We start from the raw sequence: 15,163 nt of genomic DNA, 5'->3' as shown, positions 1-15,163 counted from the left end.
AAAAGATCACAAAATACACTATAAAATTACAGTACACCTAAAGAATAAGTGTACTTTCTTGAAATGTTTCCTTATCCTCATCCCAACCCATACCCCCCACACACATGCGCACATACACTGGTCCAACTTAAAGTGGACTTAAAGTCAACTGTAAAACATTTGCCACCAGGCAGGTCCTTATAAAAGAAAGGAGCAGGTGATGTCCCTTCTGCCATCAGGCAGGTCCTTATAGAAGAAAGGGGCAGGTGATGTCCCTTCTGCCATCAGGCAGGTCCTTATAGAAGAAAGGGGCAGGTGATGTCCCTTCTGCAACAAGTATATCTGATTGCTGCCCTTTCCTTGCCTGGCAGATGCTAGGACTGACTGAACACCTGTGCGCCGGTATTGGATTACATCATCTTAGCCTGGCGCAATAAAGACGCAATCAGGATGTGGAAGAGAAGGGATAAGATGGCGGCACCCGGGCCGGTACAGAGGAGTATCCTTTGGGTTTACAGTTCCACATCTACCAAACTATATAAAGCACTGGGTGCCACATTTGTTTACATTGCCTTTTCACAAATCCTTCTCTGCTTTCTTCACCTGCGCAGTGCTGCGCAGTGCAGCTTTATTACCTACAGAGCCATATTTTCATTGATGTAGTTAGGGACACAACACATAGAAGCCATTGGGGATGGGCAGAGCAAGCTCGGGCATCAGGGGAGGACTTGTTGTGGGAGAAAATAACGCCATACCCAGTGTTTCAGAGCTAGGGAAGGGTGTGTGGGTTTAGTAAGGTCAGAGTTTGTATTCGGTGGGGAGAAGGGAATTTGTTGGGAATGTACACTTTTTGGGTCATTATTGCAGAAAGGGACAGGTGATGTCAAAGACGAACTGCGCATGCACATCATCAGCTTTGGTTGCCAGAGAAACCCAGCAATCCTAGCTTCCCTTGGGTGTGCTGAGGATGAGGGAAATTTTGTAAGCCTATCCAAGTTTTACGTCATCCCTGCCCAGAAAATCAAGATGGGCAAAGATAATCTCCAGGAAGAAGGGAAGGAAGATGGTGGCACCCTGCAATGAATTGTGGATAGGCAAGTCCCTTGGATTTAGTTCTGCTAAAAATGTAAAAGTTAATAAAAATCAATTACACATTCAAGTTATTAGATGTCAATGGTGTCAGTGACATGATCTGTAAAACTAGTACTGATATTTAATACCAACTACAGTATTTCCCAAGCATTTAATTTAATAGATTATTATTAATAATTTTATTATTACTATTGAGCTGTATATAGCGCCAACATATTACGCAGCGCTGTACATTAAATAGGGGTTGCAAATGACAGACAGATACAGGCAGTGACACAAGAGGAGGAGAGGATCCTGCCCAGAAGAGCTTACAATCCAGGAGGTGGGGAAGTATCACACAATAGGAGGGGAGATATGTAGTGGTGGGAAGTAGTGAGGATTTAGGAGACAGAAGAATATGAGTAGCCAAGTATGAAAAGCTGGTTTTTAAGTGCTCTCCTAACTGCAAAAAGTAGGAGCAAGCTAAATAGGACGAGGAAGACCATTCCAGAGAGTCGGGGCAGCTCTACAGAAGTGTTGGAGCCGTTTGTGTGACGAGGTTAGATTGGTAGATTAGAATAGAATGGTATTTTTCCATATAAATTTGTAGAGACAGAAAAAATTTGAGGACTTTTTAGGCACTTTATATTAACCACTTGATTTATAAATACCCATTCAATTATTGTAATAAAATCATTACGTTTTTATATGATTTTATCATAACAATTGAATGGGTATTTATGATAAAAGTGGTAATATAAAGTGCCTAAAAAGTCCCAACATTTTTTCTGTCTCTACAAATTTATAAGCTATATCTGGGGATGGGGCACGTGTTTAGATGATATAATAATTCACCTTCAGAGAAAAAAAATATTTTCCTGGTAATTTTCCAAGTCATCTATAAACTTGAATGAAGCTCTCCTTCTATGTTATTGCAAACATGTTCTAAGGCTCTTTTTTTTAAAACAGGGAATCAGACATTCCCTGGAGAATCTTCTAGGTCCATGTGTTTCAATGGCAGTAATTGTTTCCCACCAGGGAATTTCAGAATCCCTAACTTATTATTAGTGACTTCTGTGTTTTCAATTGATACATGAAATGTGCCCACACACTTTTTTTACAATAAGCTTAAGTTTGAGTTCAGAGGATTCATTCAGGATTGGCTGAACTCGGGAACATTCACCCATCCCTATTCTCTTCTCTTTGTTTGGCTGGTCAGCAACTCCTAATAAGGTGGGTTCTCACACAACCATTGAGCTCCTTCCTTGTCTCCCAGTCCTCACAATAGGGACAATGATCAGCCATGCTAATTGAAACTAAACAGGCATAGTCCTCTATTGTCCCCATCCAACCAGCCAATGCCGCCATTGCTGGAGTGAATGTAGTGGCTGAAGGAGATCTGCAAGGGACAAAAAAACAAAACAGTATTTTATTTTAAAAAGCAATGTTTTATTTTACAGTGTTTTAGAAAAACAAAAGGCCAATGTAATGTAGTGCTATAAAGCAGCAGACCTGTAGGACCACTGAGGAGCCCACAGACCACCCTCTGATGCAGAGAACACAGCAACTGGAAGTGAGGTGGGTCATGTGACAGGGTTTTTTTTTTTAGGTCATGTGACTTTCATAGATCATGTGACCTGTGCTCTGCCCCCTTTATTGTTTTCCACCATTTAAATGTTTTCAGTCTGATTTTGCCTATAAATGAAGTAACATTTATATTACATTCAGTAGATGACGCATGGAGCTAATAAAACACACAGCTTATGTATTATAGGGCATAGGAGTGCCTGAAGCGGTGTCATCACACGGTGACTCTGCACTCCGGCTTACACAGTCACTGCACGCGCTGGGAAAGTCGCTCCGTTTGACGTCATCAGCGCGTCCGGGGAACGTCAGTGCGGCGACGTTATCTCCAGTAGACCGGCCGTTGTAGTGGAGTGAGCTCAATCCTGGGCGGCGGGGGGAGCCGGAGGAGAGAGGTAACAATGGAGGGAGCCCGGAGGGGAAAGTTCTGGCCACTCACACTGCTCCATGCTGGGCTGTGTGCTCCGTCCTCCGTATGGAGTGTGTATAAACCTTCGTACTGCGTGCTAGCATATGTGTGCGCCACTGCTGTAGGATAACCCCGGCCTCTCAATGACAGGCATGCTGCCACTTCAGCAAACTTGGCACTGAAGATCTAGGATTTGGGTTAATCCTATAACATGTGAAGACATGGGCACTTCTTATGTGCATGGAAAGATTTGGGGCTCATCCAATGTACACAACTGGGGGCGCTTGGGGCAGCGGGTGCTTCCTGGGGGCACAGGGGGCTTGGGGCAGTGGGTGCTTCCCGAGGGCACGGGGGCAGCGGGCTCTTCCTGGGGGCATGGGGGGCTTGGGGCAGTGGGCTCTTCCTGGGGGGTTTGGGGGCAGCGGGCCCTTCCTGGGCAGTGGGCTCTTCCTGGTTGTGCTTGGGGCAGGTAGCACATCTGTTGCTAGAGACCAATTTTATTTTTTTTATAAATAAATGACTTTCTAGCCTAATAACAATAAGTGAATCCTAACAAGGGGTTTAAAGTTCTCACCGCTTAAATTATTCCAAAGGAAATAAAAAAAACAAAAAAAAAAAAACATCGAATTGATTGGGCACTGGAGTAGAAGAACAATGAGGTCTGCTCTCTGCTACTTTGTGCATGTTACCTTCAATCAAAACCTGATTGGTTTCTATTGCTGAACTGTGTTCATGCAAAATCCTACACATGTATGTTAGTGTATGGTCTGAAAGGTCTATGTGAATCTCACCACCATATTGATATCCACATTGTGGGATTGGGCATCCTTCCCGTACTTATTTACTGCTCATGTAAGTCACCTTGGCACTGTGCATGAGCTGCTACTGACTCGCCATCATTCCCTCTTACTCCTCTACTATTTTATTGCTGTCTGATTACCTTTCTACTGCCTTATACCGCGCTCCCTATTAAACTAGTGGATTGATTGGTGATTCAGACAGGTGTGTATTGCATATTGCGACAGGCTATGTTCCTTTTGCAAAAATAGTTTTTACATGTCTGATCACCGACCAGCTGTCAAATGTTGCTGCAGGAAACCTGGCATTCTTAACTTTCCTTGCACATGCCAGGAAAGAATGGACCAGCGTGCCTGTGAAGGAGTTATGTCATCATCGCCTGGCCAGTCAAGATGGCCAAAGATCATCTCTAGGAAAAAAAAATAAAAAAGGAAGATGGCGGCACCATTGTTAGGGGATAGTTGAGTAATCACAGGTTTAGTTTCACTTTAAATCTATTTTACTTCACACACACCACCTACTATTGCACCCCTACAACTGAAGGCCCATTTGCCCTCCCACGCCTCTCCTATGAATCACAGTTATTGGCTCTATTTTGTCGCTTAGGTTTTAGTTTATAAAGCAACCAGAATAGAAATAAAAACAGCTGCCGTTGTGTACTTGTTTTTGGGGAAGCTCTTACATCTCTCGACTGGACTACTGTAACCTCCTCCTCTCTGGTATTCCACTAACCCGACTCTCGCCTCTACAATCTATTATTAATGCTGCAACCAGACTCATCCATCCTTCCCTCCGCTCCTCTTCCGCTGCATCTCTTTGTAGTTCTCTTCATTAGTTTCCATTTCACCTTTAGAATCAAATTCGAGCTCCTGTGCTTTGCCTTCAAATCCCTACACAGTTATTGTCCCACTTACCTTTCTCACCTTGTACAAAAATACTCCCCCAGCCGCTCTCTCCGCTCCTCCAATGACCTACTAAATACTTCCTTACTCATAACCTCATCACACGCACGAATACAAGACTTCTCTAGAGCTGCCTTGACTCTCTGGAATGGTATACCTTGTCCTATTCGGCTTGCTCCTACTCTATTATCATTTAAAAGAGCACTCAAAACCCAACTTTTCAAACTTGCCTACCCATCTTTGGTCTCCTAAAACCCTCACTACTTCCCACCATTCCATAATATTAAAGGTGACTGTTGTAAGCACTCCAGGCACCATTCTATTGCTGTCAGACCCTGTAACTGCAAATTGTATTTATTTGTATTCATTTACCAGAATCATTGTGCAGTGGTGTGATATGCTATGGTAACATTTTCCTTCTTATTGATAAAATGTCTGTTCTGCTTCTTTAATATTTCCAGAGTCCTGAGTGTTGATTTGACAGCAATATGTCTGTGAAAAAAAAGAGAAAATCTGCTGCTGAGGAAGTGAATGTGAAGAAATGTAGAATAACAAGGTATTTATGTCCTGTGATGATAAGTACATCATATTCATTATTCCTGTAATCAGAAGAGGATGAAGAAGCACAAAGCTGTTGTGTGACTTTGGACCTTGCTTTAAAGAAATAGCAGCTACTGAAAAACTTGCTGATAATTAAGCTGAGTGGTATTCAGAACCAGGTATTATTGAGAGCTCATTGCATTTGGGTAGAGCAGGCTTGATATATCTGTGAGCCTCCAATCAAACTAGGGAGCAGTAATGTCTTAGGCTGGTGCTTGCAAACTGGTGCATCTTTAGCGGCTTGAAGTGTATATGTATGTCCATCATACTTCCCTCTGGAACATGTTCCAGGCTTTTATCACTTCCTGTGACATCAGCAGCAGACTGTCAACATTCTAGAGGCATCTGCTGGAAGCCTAATTCCTTCTGACATTAGCACACTCCCATATGCCAGCAGCCTTTTACTACACACATTGTAGAATATTATATCCCTCCTTGTTGTTCAAAAAAAAGGGGAAAAATATACAGGAATTAAAAATGATGGAGAATAGGTGAACTTTCTGCAACCAAGACACACATTGAATTTCTGGCTGATCAAAAGGCAGTTTTTTTTTTTTTAAATACATTTAACAAAGTACAAATACCCAATGGATAATAGGTTTTTGCAGCCAGTATACCCAAATCCACGTAAAGATAAGTACAAAATATTCAGTAATTGTCAACTTCATCAAAAATTACAGGAGGGTCATTTGAAATCAGTCTTGTAATATGAGTAATGGTGCATCTATTAAAGGGCAGTGACGGTGGCTCAGAGGTTAGCACTTTGGTCTTTGCAGCGCTAGGTCCCAGGTTCAAATCTTGGCTAGGACACTATATGCAAGGAGTTTGTAAGCTCTCTCCATGTTTGCATGGCTTTCCTCCCACATTCTAAAAATATGCAGTTATGTTAGTTGGCTTCTATCCCAAAATTGACCTTAGAATGTACTAAAGACATGACATATGGGCTTTGTAAAGCGCTACGTAGTATGCTGGTGCTATATACATAGTGTGTAATAATATTTTGGCTTACACTTATTTTATTTTAAATTTAAACTGTTTTGTACACACAGGTTAGCACTATAATACAGGATAGATGCACTAATCCACTTTAATGGGTGGGAGCGTTCATTCTCATGGACCCCTTCACACTTAAAAGTCTTTTAGGGCACAAATAGGTGTGCAATAATTATCCATCTTATTTACATACATGAAAATCATATATCAAGCACAAGCCTACAGATTTTGATTTGCTTGAACACCTTTTTGAACATCAGGCCATACTTAGCAGGGTTGTGGTGTTTATCCTGCAATAATGCCTAACCTGCTTGTGTAAATATTTTTTAACATTGTTTAAGGACATATAAAGCTTTTATTTGATACACTTTTTAAAAAACTATACTTTATACTTTTTTAGTGCCTTATATCATTATATTAATTGGCGATTACAGCATTAAACAGGTGAACACTACCCTTCTCGGGCCGCAGTAGTATCTGCAAACAAAAGGCTTACTTTTTTAAGGCTGCATGCTGTTACATTGTCATATCTGACCTAGTGATCACATGGTTAGGAGCCTGATTTGCTCCCAGTCTATTATAGCTACTGGAGCTTTTAGTGAAATAGAGGGTTGAACACATCCAGCTTGTATCTTCCAAAGGGATTTAAGATCTATTAAGATGCATTTGCATTGCCAGCTCAGCAGGTCAAACACAGCTGTTTTGTGTTCACATTCATTTGTCAAGGGGCAATGTTTAAGAACACTTCTGGCGTATACGCTTGTACTTTGTGAAAACAGATCATTTCATTTACATAGATGAATAAAGCCATTTACATTTTTCAAATGTAGAGAGAAAAAATGACTAAACCGCTGTCTGTGGCTGTCATTGCTAATTTTAGGTTTGGATGCTTTGCAGAATGCTTCATTTATATCAGAACATCCTGAAAAGCCCTTTCTTGTTGTTGGAAATTTATAAGTCTGTATGTAAACTGTTTTGTATTTTATTTACAGTTATTGCAGAACACAAACGGCCAGTAGATTAATAAGTGGAGAACTATTTTCAAGCAAAAAGTGCCTGGCTTGGTTTTATGAGTATGCAGGTGAGAAATCAACCCATGGAACTCATTCTACTACTTGTCTATTCTCATTTGGAAAAAAAAAAAATCTTATTGTCATGTAACTTCTCTACTCTTCTTTGTGAACATACCCATCTGTACATATGCTATCTTACCTGGTATAGTATGTAGCTGGAAGAAGACTTTCTCAGTCACTGAGGTTTTAGACTTGGGCACAATCAGATCAGCTGACAATGTTATACTAAACTGACTAAACTTCATACTCATGTACAATATTCTGCCATTCTGATCATTTTAACTGGTCAATCATTTGTACACATGACATTTGCGTTTGATCAAAACCAACATATTTGATTGGAAACATAAAAATCAATCACATACAATTATATGCTCTTTTTCCTTAGATACAATCATTTTATCTGATTATGGTAATATGGTTTGAACTTTGGAAGTGAAAATCAACAAATGTGTACTAGGCTGCAGTCAACAGGTAGTAAGTAAGAGTAGCTTTTAAATGCAGGTGAATAGGAAATAATTGTATGTCAGAATGGTTGAGTGGCAGAATGGTTGAGGATTCATGAAGATTTTTTTTTTCATTATAATATTGAAATGTAAAAAAATATATATTACATATATATAAAATATAATTTTATATTCTGGATTCCTGCTACAAGGCATATATCCAGGCTAAAGACCTAATGTTTGACTTTTTGGCTTTGTATTAAACACTTGTTTTGTTTAACAGGTCCAGATGAAATTGTTGGGCCAGAAGCAATGGAAAAATTCTGTGAGGACATAGGAGTAGAACCGGAAAATGTATGAAATATGTTTTCTTTTTCTCTTTTTTCACTTTATTTCATATTATTTGTTCAGGATTGGCAACATACTGTAGGTCAAATCCACAAAAATCCTTTATTGTGCACACAGTAAGAATTGTTATTGTTTCTGCTGATATTTCAACTGTACATGCTGTGACACGGGCTACGTACACACATTAGATTTTCATCGTAGGAAAGGATTTTTCACAATCCTTTCCAATGATAAAAAACTGAAGGATGCATAAATGAGTCCTGTACATAGAGGAGGAGAGAACGTGCGAGCCCCACTGCACTTTCTCCTCTTCACTTATTACATTGTTCGTGGATCCATGAACGACATGGGACGAGCGCTGTACATATCTCAGATTCTCGTCTGATACCAGCCCTAAAGCAATAATTGGACGAGAATCATCTAAAGTTTGTACAAAGCCTAAGACTGTATTTCATAAAAATAAATCAATGAAGGCTATGTCATTTTAACCCGTGTGAATAGTAAAAGATTTGATTTGATTTGACTTGGTGTGCGGGTGTTCCTGTAGTTTAGCACTCACAAGCTTCATCGTTTTGACGAGTTGGCTTTTTTGCCAAATTATTTGAAATGGGGAAAATGTTTACTGTATATGTGTTGTCAGATGATTATCAGTATGAGAATAAGTAGTTGTATCAGTTTGTGTCTACATCATTTTTATAAGCTGGCCATACCTGGAAAATTGTATCTTTTTTGTTTGCTCTTGTTTTCCTCAGATAATTATGTTGGTTCTTGCCTGGAAATTGGAGGCAGAAAATATGGGTTTTTTCACAAAGGAAGAGTGGTTGAAAGGAATGACATCTCTACAGTAAGAATAAATGTTATTTTATTGTTTGTGAAAGGTCATGTCATATGCTCAAGCTGTGCATGTAAATGCATGGCAATTTGAAAGCAATCGAATAAGTCTTCATATCAAGAACCCTCCTTGTTTTTCTAAATGCTTCCTGCAACAAAGTTTTATTACTAGTTTATCATATATTAATATATATTAAAATAACTTTAGGTCCTCAGGAAACCGCTCCTATAATGACTATATCCACAACTCTGTGTATTAACGTGGTGGTTAGTAGAATTTCTTCTACATTACTGGCCAGTTGGAAGAATGCCACATTTTCAGATAGCCAAAAAGTTTTTGGGCAAATTTTTTTTCTGTTTTGTTTCCCAAGTGCACAATTAAAAGTGCACTTCAGTGGCAATATACGTATACCTTGGATAAGTACAGGAAGTTGTGTTGAAATTAATTTCTCTTTTTGTGCAGTATGTGTGCTTTATTTTATAATTCAATCTGGACTGCATAAGCTAGCAAACTCTGTAGAAACCGTTGGGAAACATTGGGATAGTGGCCCGTCATTGATGACAGTGACAGAAATAGAGCCCTAATATTGGCATTGGTGAATGGGTCTGTGTCCCACTGGTGTCAGTGGAGGGAAGAGTAATTGGTGTTTGCAGAAGGAGTATAGCACTGTCATTTGCATCATGTTGCCCCATTGTTGGTGTGAATGCCCTGTCGTTTGAGTCAGTGGGAGAAATGGTGCCCTGTTGTTGGTTTTAGTGGCAGGCTTGGACCTAGTTGTTAGTGAGTGCCTAGTGGGGAAAATTAGTGCCCCGATCTTTGGCATCCGAAAAAACTGCAAGTCAGTCTGACTATCCTTTCCACACAAGGACAGCACTGCTGTCTGTTAGCCCGGTACCCTGTTAATGGAATTGAAAGAGTAACAGATATACTGTAATGCTCAACTCTGCTAATATAACTGTTGTGCTAATGCTAGTAACGGACTCAAATGTCATGTTTGATTGCGGCACTTTAACACTTCCACATTTTTTTTTCTGCGTGAACCTGTGCAACGAAAATCATGAGGGCATGATCTAGGGTCCCAATGCCAAAAACTACTAGACCAGAAACAGTGGATCATTTTGGTTACATTAGTAGTAAGAGATTCCTGTATAATGTTAATCTGTTTTTTTTTTTTTTATTTTATTTAAGATGTGATTCCACAGAGAAGTTACAGGGCAAATTTGATTACCTCCGGGCGCAACTGAACGATAACACTGCCTTTAAAAATATTTACAGATATGCTTTTGATTTTGCACGGGTAAGTATGTGCATTTGTGTTTAAATTTTATTTTTGGCAAACTACAACAGTCCACATACAGAGTGTTTACCCTGTAAGCAATTGGAACCATAACACAGGCTGATTTACTGCTTTTTAAACCCACCAAAAAAAGGGTCTCCGCTTGTAAGGCTGGTGGTGCGTAGTATAATATGTTTCCCAATATAGTCAGCTTGCATTTGTGGTATGATTTGTGACTGACCAGCTGCGGGTTGTCTAGAATACCCTTGTCTAAATCAGGCCTTTAATTGTTCTTGGCAGTCATTATACTATATCTATGGAGGAGCAGCCATGAAACCCTAGGGCAGGACTTTATAACACCATCCCACTTCCTTATCCTATCAGCACAGCACAGGACAGGTTATCCGTTTTCAAGATTTCAATTTACAAGGATATAACCCAAAATTTCTTAATATTCTTATTATTTCTTGACATTAAAAATTATTATATTGTATATACAACAGATCAAAGGAAAATAGGATTTATTGAAAAGGCAGAGCTTTACTTTCCCTAATACTTTCATAGCTGACAAATTAAGGTTGTTTTCAAGTTTCCCTGAACAATGTTTAACCCATATGGTTTGCTTTAAAATAGCAGGTATACCTTAAGTGACAAAGGTACTCAAATGGCATCGGAGTTTTAGTATTGGTTTATTGGTGGATCAATGTTTAACGTAATGTTTTCTCTGCTTGAGCTCTCAGATGTGATGTGGTGGTGAAGATAATTGTAATTTTACAATATTATCGCAACCAAATATGCTCATGTATGTAAAATAGGCAAGCATATATCGTGCTGTACATTTGTCTTAGTGTGTCTTGGGGGAATAATTAAAAATGTCTTTAAATGTAGAATTTACAAACGGTCATAACCAGATCTGTTTTTTTACCATAGGACAAAGTCCAGCGAAGTTTGGACCTAGATACTGCGAAATCCATGTTGGCACTTTTACTGGGAAGAACATGGCCATTATTTACTGTGTTCTACCAGTACCTCGAGGTATGAGAACCCAGATTGCTGTTGATGTTTCTGCTGATTGATGTAATAAGTAATGTTTGCCAGCTGCAATAGCTCTGTACCTAAAGCCAAGCTGAAGGCAAACTTGGAAATACACAGGGTGTTTTTCCACCTGCCAAAAAATTATATTTCTCACGTTTACTCCTGAGTTTTACACAGTAAAAGAAGTTGTATCTTCCACCCCCAGCATGCTAACAGAATGGCAAAAGTGCAGAAGAAACACCTCTTCTCATTACTTTACTTTGCTTTCGCCACCTATCATTGGGTTCCTTGTTAATTTTGCAAACAGCACACCTCATCGCCTCTCATTCCTGCCACTCCACTCCTGTTATTAATGAGGTATTAGCAGGAGGCTGATAATAAGTTATATTTGGGGACCTAAACTATTATTTGAAAATAGAGTTGTATTAATATAGAATTGTATTCATTTGTGGGTTTTTTTTTTTTGTACCCCCCCTCCTATTTCAACCTTAAAGTACACCTGTCTGGTTGTGTTAATTTTTCATGTTCTAATATGACTTTTTGCATCATGTTTTAACAGCAATCCAAATACAAAGTAATGAACAAAGACCAGTGGTATAATGTTTTAGAATTCAGCCGGACCGTTAATTCTGATCTTAGTAACTATGATGAAGATGGTGCCTGTGAGTATATATAATATTGAATAAGCAATTTAAAATGAAGGTGATGATTAGTTAAAAATAATGTTTTTTTCCACTGGCTAACATTAAGGTTGGGTCTACACGAACTGTTTCCCCAGCGTTTAACCTGAGTTTTTAAAAGCCCATGTTTGAAGCAGCGTTTAAAAAAGCGTGAAAACATTAAGTAAAACGAGGCATAGACGTATTCCAGCGGTTTAAAGGTAAGCTTTAAAACACCTGAATTTCAAACATGGGCTTTTAAAGTCTCAGGTTAAACGCTGGGGAAACAGTCCATGTAGACCCGGCCGGAAAGAAATCGTCAGTGATTATGCTCCTTTTTCAGTGGAAATTGAGGTGACATCACTTGCTGCCACTACAGTAGTTGCATACATACCCCGCTTCTCCCAGGCCCTTTATGTGAGAGACATACTGGTTTTTGGGACTCTATAGGTCAAATATTAGGATTTCTTAGTGCTTACATCCCGTTTGTGCATTATAACATAGCTAATTGGTTGTGTTCTTCTAGTAGATTCTGTACAGAAAAAAAGAAGCGGATAGGCGGAACTCTTGCGCCATAACCTTGGTATAGTTGTGTGCCAGGAGATGGAGACACAAATGGTTAGAAAAAAAGAATGTTTAAGCAACTACTACAGAGTTACAAATGTAGAGCAAATTGATAGTTTCTAAAGCTCTCAATTCACCTATATTCACTTGCCAAGCTCTGTCGGCATTCCACAAACAAGTGGTTCCTTGTAGGCAGTAACATGACTTCCTTTCAGGATGAAGCACTTGACTAGGCATGGACACTATCACATTATTAGGAACGTGTTCTCGACCCCTGGTTCTGACAGAGAATCTAGTGATGCATCTTTCATGAACATTTTAGTTAGAGGATCAACAGCCCTGCATAACATGTTGGCGCTATATAAATCCTGTTTAACCACCTGAGCGTTACACTGAGGTCTAGATTTCTGTTCCAAAAGCGTTACAGGTTTTCATATTTACCAATTACATACTTTGTATTTATTTTGTATTGGATTGGATACAGGAGTTTGTATTCAATCCAATACAAAATGTGTTTGAATGAGTTTGAATTTGAATTTCCCGCACACGCGCCGACTTCATCGCCGAGAGACACGCACGCAGGGAGAAGCCGGACGGCTTTTTTTTCTCCGCCGGCTTCTTGTCTTAGAAGGCACCCGATGCTGGAAGGGGAACGACGCTGGATGATCAGCGTGACCAGGTAAGAAGCTGGCCGGCCGGCATCTTCTCCTCTGGCCGGCGGAGAACAAGAAGCCGGCGGAACAGAAGATGCCGGCCGGCTTCTTACCTGGCCCCGCTGGTTCTCGGAGAAGGCACCCGACGCTGGAGAGGGAGATCGACGCTGGAGGACGACGCTGGAACACGAACACGACGCTGGATGAGCACAGCGGGACCAGGTAAGTGATGATTTTAATATAGGGAGAAAAGTTTGGGGTTATCGAAAATAGTAACTTTTTTTAGCCCGTACCAAGGTCGGGCTTATCGGTCAGGTGGTTAATATTAATAACATCTACCAAGTCATAAGTTCTGAGAATGCCACCCCTTAACTCCCATGCTGTGTGATCTAAAGGGTAATGGATATCCACACCTTAAACAAAATTAATTGTACCAAAACTTAGCCTAGAACTGCTAATTTCTTTATTTATTCTAAATTGAGGTTACATTTGTATGTGGTACTTCAAAGGACTGTTGTTATATTTGTACTGGGGACATCTCCTTGCTGTTAAGGTAGCTGTAATGATTTATGACCTCTTTACATATTTGGTGGGGCACCTCGAAAATCACTCACAAGATCAGAGTATACCAGTGTATCTGTATTGGCATCCCAGAAAAGAAAAGCCTTTGTAAATTGTTAGTTAGAGGGCTGTAATGACACTCATTTCAAACTCATAACCCACGCAGAAACCCATCCCCTCCATCTTTCCCCCCTTTTTGTATCTCCATTTTTTACATTTCACTTTTACATTTTCACTTTTACATTTCACATCTTTTCTATATTTTTCTATCTATTCCCATTGTGTGCATTACACACTGGCCACACAGTATTCATGCCTGACATTTGGCATGTGCAGAAGGGGCAGCCCATAGCATCTGGCATATGTGATGGGGGAGGGGGGGAAATAGAATTTTTTTTTATATATAAAAAAAGCTAGCCACCCTTTTTGTATAAAGTAAAACATGTAATCATAGGTCTCTCAATAAAGTGACAAGTTTGTTTTTAAAGTGACCATAAAACATTTATTTGAAGAAATGTAATGCCTCTAATGTATCTTTCTAAATCCTTTCAGGGCCAGTTCTTCTTGATGAATTTGTTGAGTGGTATAAACATCGTCAGTCATTATAGCAAGATCTATCCTGGAAATACCATATGAACTTTCAGATCCCAGAAGCCCTAAACATGAAGTGTTTGAAGAATACTCTTGTCTTTGCCGAAGCCTTCAATGTCCTGTCAGTTGCAGTTGGCCTGATGACTTTCATCAAACGCAATTCTGGATTTAAAAAAAAAAAATAGTCTGTTCTTTCCTAGGCCTAAAACATCATCCAAGCCCTGTTTTATGTGTTTTTCTTTTTATTTACCCTGGTTCCTTGGACAAATGTGTACACTTTTTGGAATTTAACATAGTTATGAGATATTTTTTATTTATATGCACAAACTTGTTGGTTTTCAAAATTTGTTTATTTAAGTAAATTTGATTTGTCTTTTTTTGCTCTTTCCCATTTTCAGAATAGAATGAGAATATAGCTTTTTACTGTTATAACTAATTAAAACACATTTGTTTTTTCAATGTACCAAGCATCCGAAATTCCAATAATATGCTTTTTGACTGTCTGAGATTCAGTGCTGTGAGTCCAGCTCGATGATAGTTAATGGTAATCAACTAATGCTCACATATTTAGAATATTCTTTAAAATCTGAGCTGCTGATATTGAGTAATTGTTGGTATGAAGGATATCTGTTACCCCTTTGAACAGGTCAGTGTTTTCTTTGCATATTTCATGCAGAATTCCATGTTGCTACTTCTGTATAGTGAAAAGTCCAGGCCAATCCTTACTTTATCTGCGACTTTTATCAGCTTTGAATTCAGTCTTCTGATATCAAATAATTTGTAACACTT

At 39.4% G+C, this 15,163-nt stretch overlaps 1 protein-coding gene across 1 annotated transcript; it reads left to right on the top strand.

The window, feature by feature from the left end:
• The first annotated feature begins 2,900 nt into the window (after window positions 1-2,900).
• Window positions 2,901-14,543, top strand: DCUN1D5 (defective in cullin neddylation 1 domain containing 5). The gene is made up of 9 exons (XM_072403109.1): window positions 2,901-3,029; window positions 5,205-5,299; window positions 7,329-7,417; window positions 8,139-8,209; window positions 8,956-9,047; window positions 10,224-10,332; window positions 11,242-11,346; window positions 11,906-12,008; window positions 14,336-14,543. Exons 2-9 carry the CDS (start codon window positions 5,232-5,234, stop codon window positions 14,389-14,391), a joined length of 693 nt encoding a protein of 230 aa, XP_072259210.1. The 5' UTR covers window positions 2,901-3,029; window positions 5,205-5,231; the 3' UTR covers window positions 14,392-14,543.
• Window positions 14,544-15,163: the final 620 nt, after the last annotated feature.

Source organism: Pyxicephalus adspersus, chromosome 1 (genome assembly GCF_032062135.1).
Source record: "Pyxicephalus adspersus chromosome 1, UCB_Pads_2.0, whole genome shotgun sequence".
In the NCBI taxonomy this organism is placed as follows: Eukaryota; Metazoa; Chordata; class Amphibia; order Anura; family Pyxicephalidae; genus Pyxicephalus; species Pyxicephalus adspersus.
Note: the sequence above shows the minus strand (reverse complement) of the source record. Positions and strands in the feature narration are given on the sequence as shown.

What these genes read in the sequence shown, in the direction of transcription:
- DCUN1D5 (XM_072403109.1), top strand. Translation starts at nt 5,232, where the DNA reads ATGTCTGTGAAAAAAAAGAGAAAATCTGCTGCTGAGGAAGTGAATGTG. An exon ending in TAGGAGTAGAACCGGAAAAT is followed by an intron (nt 8,210 to 8,955) that starts GTATGAAATATG and finishes TGTTTTCCTCAG; the next exon opens with ATAATTATGTTGGTTCTTGC. An exon ending in AAAGGAATGACATCTCTACA is followed by an intron (nt 9,048 to 10,223) that starts GTAAGAATAAAT and finishes ATTTTATTTAAG; the next exon opens with ATGTGATTCCACAGAGAAGT.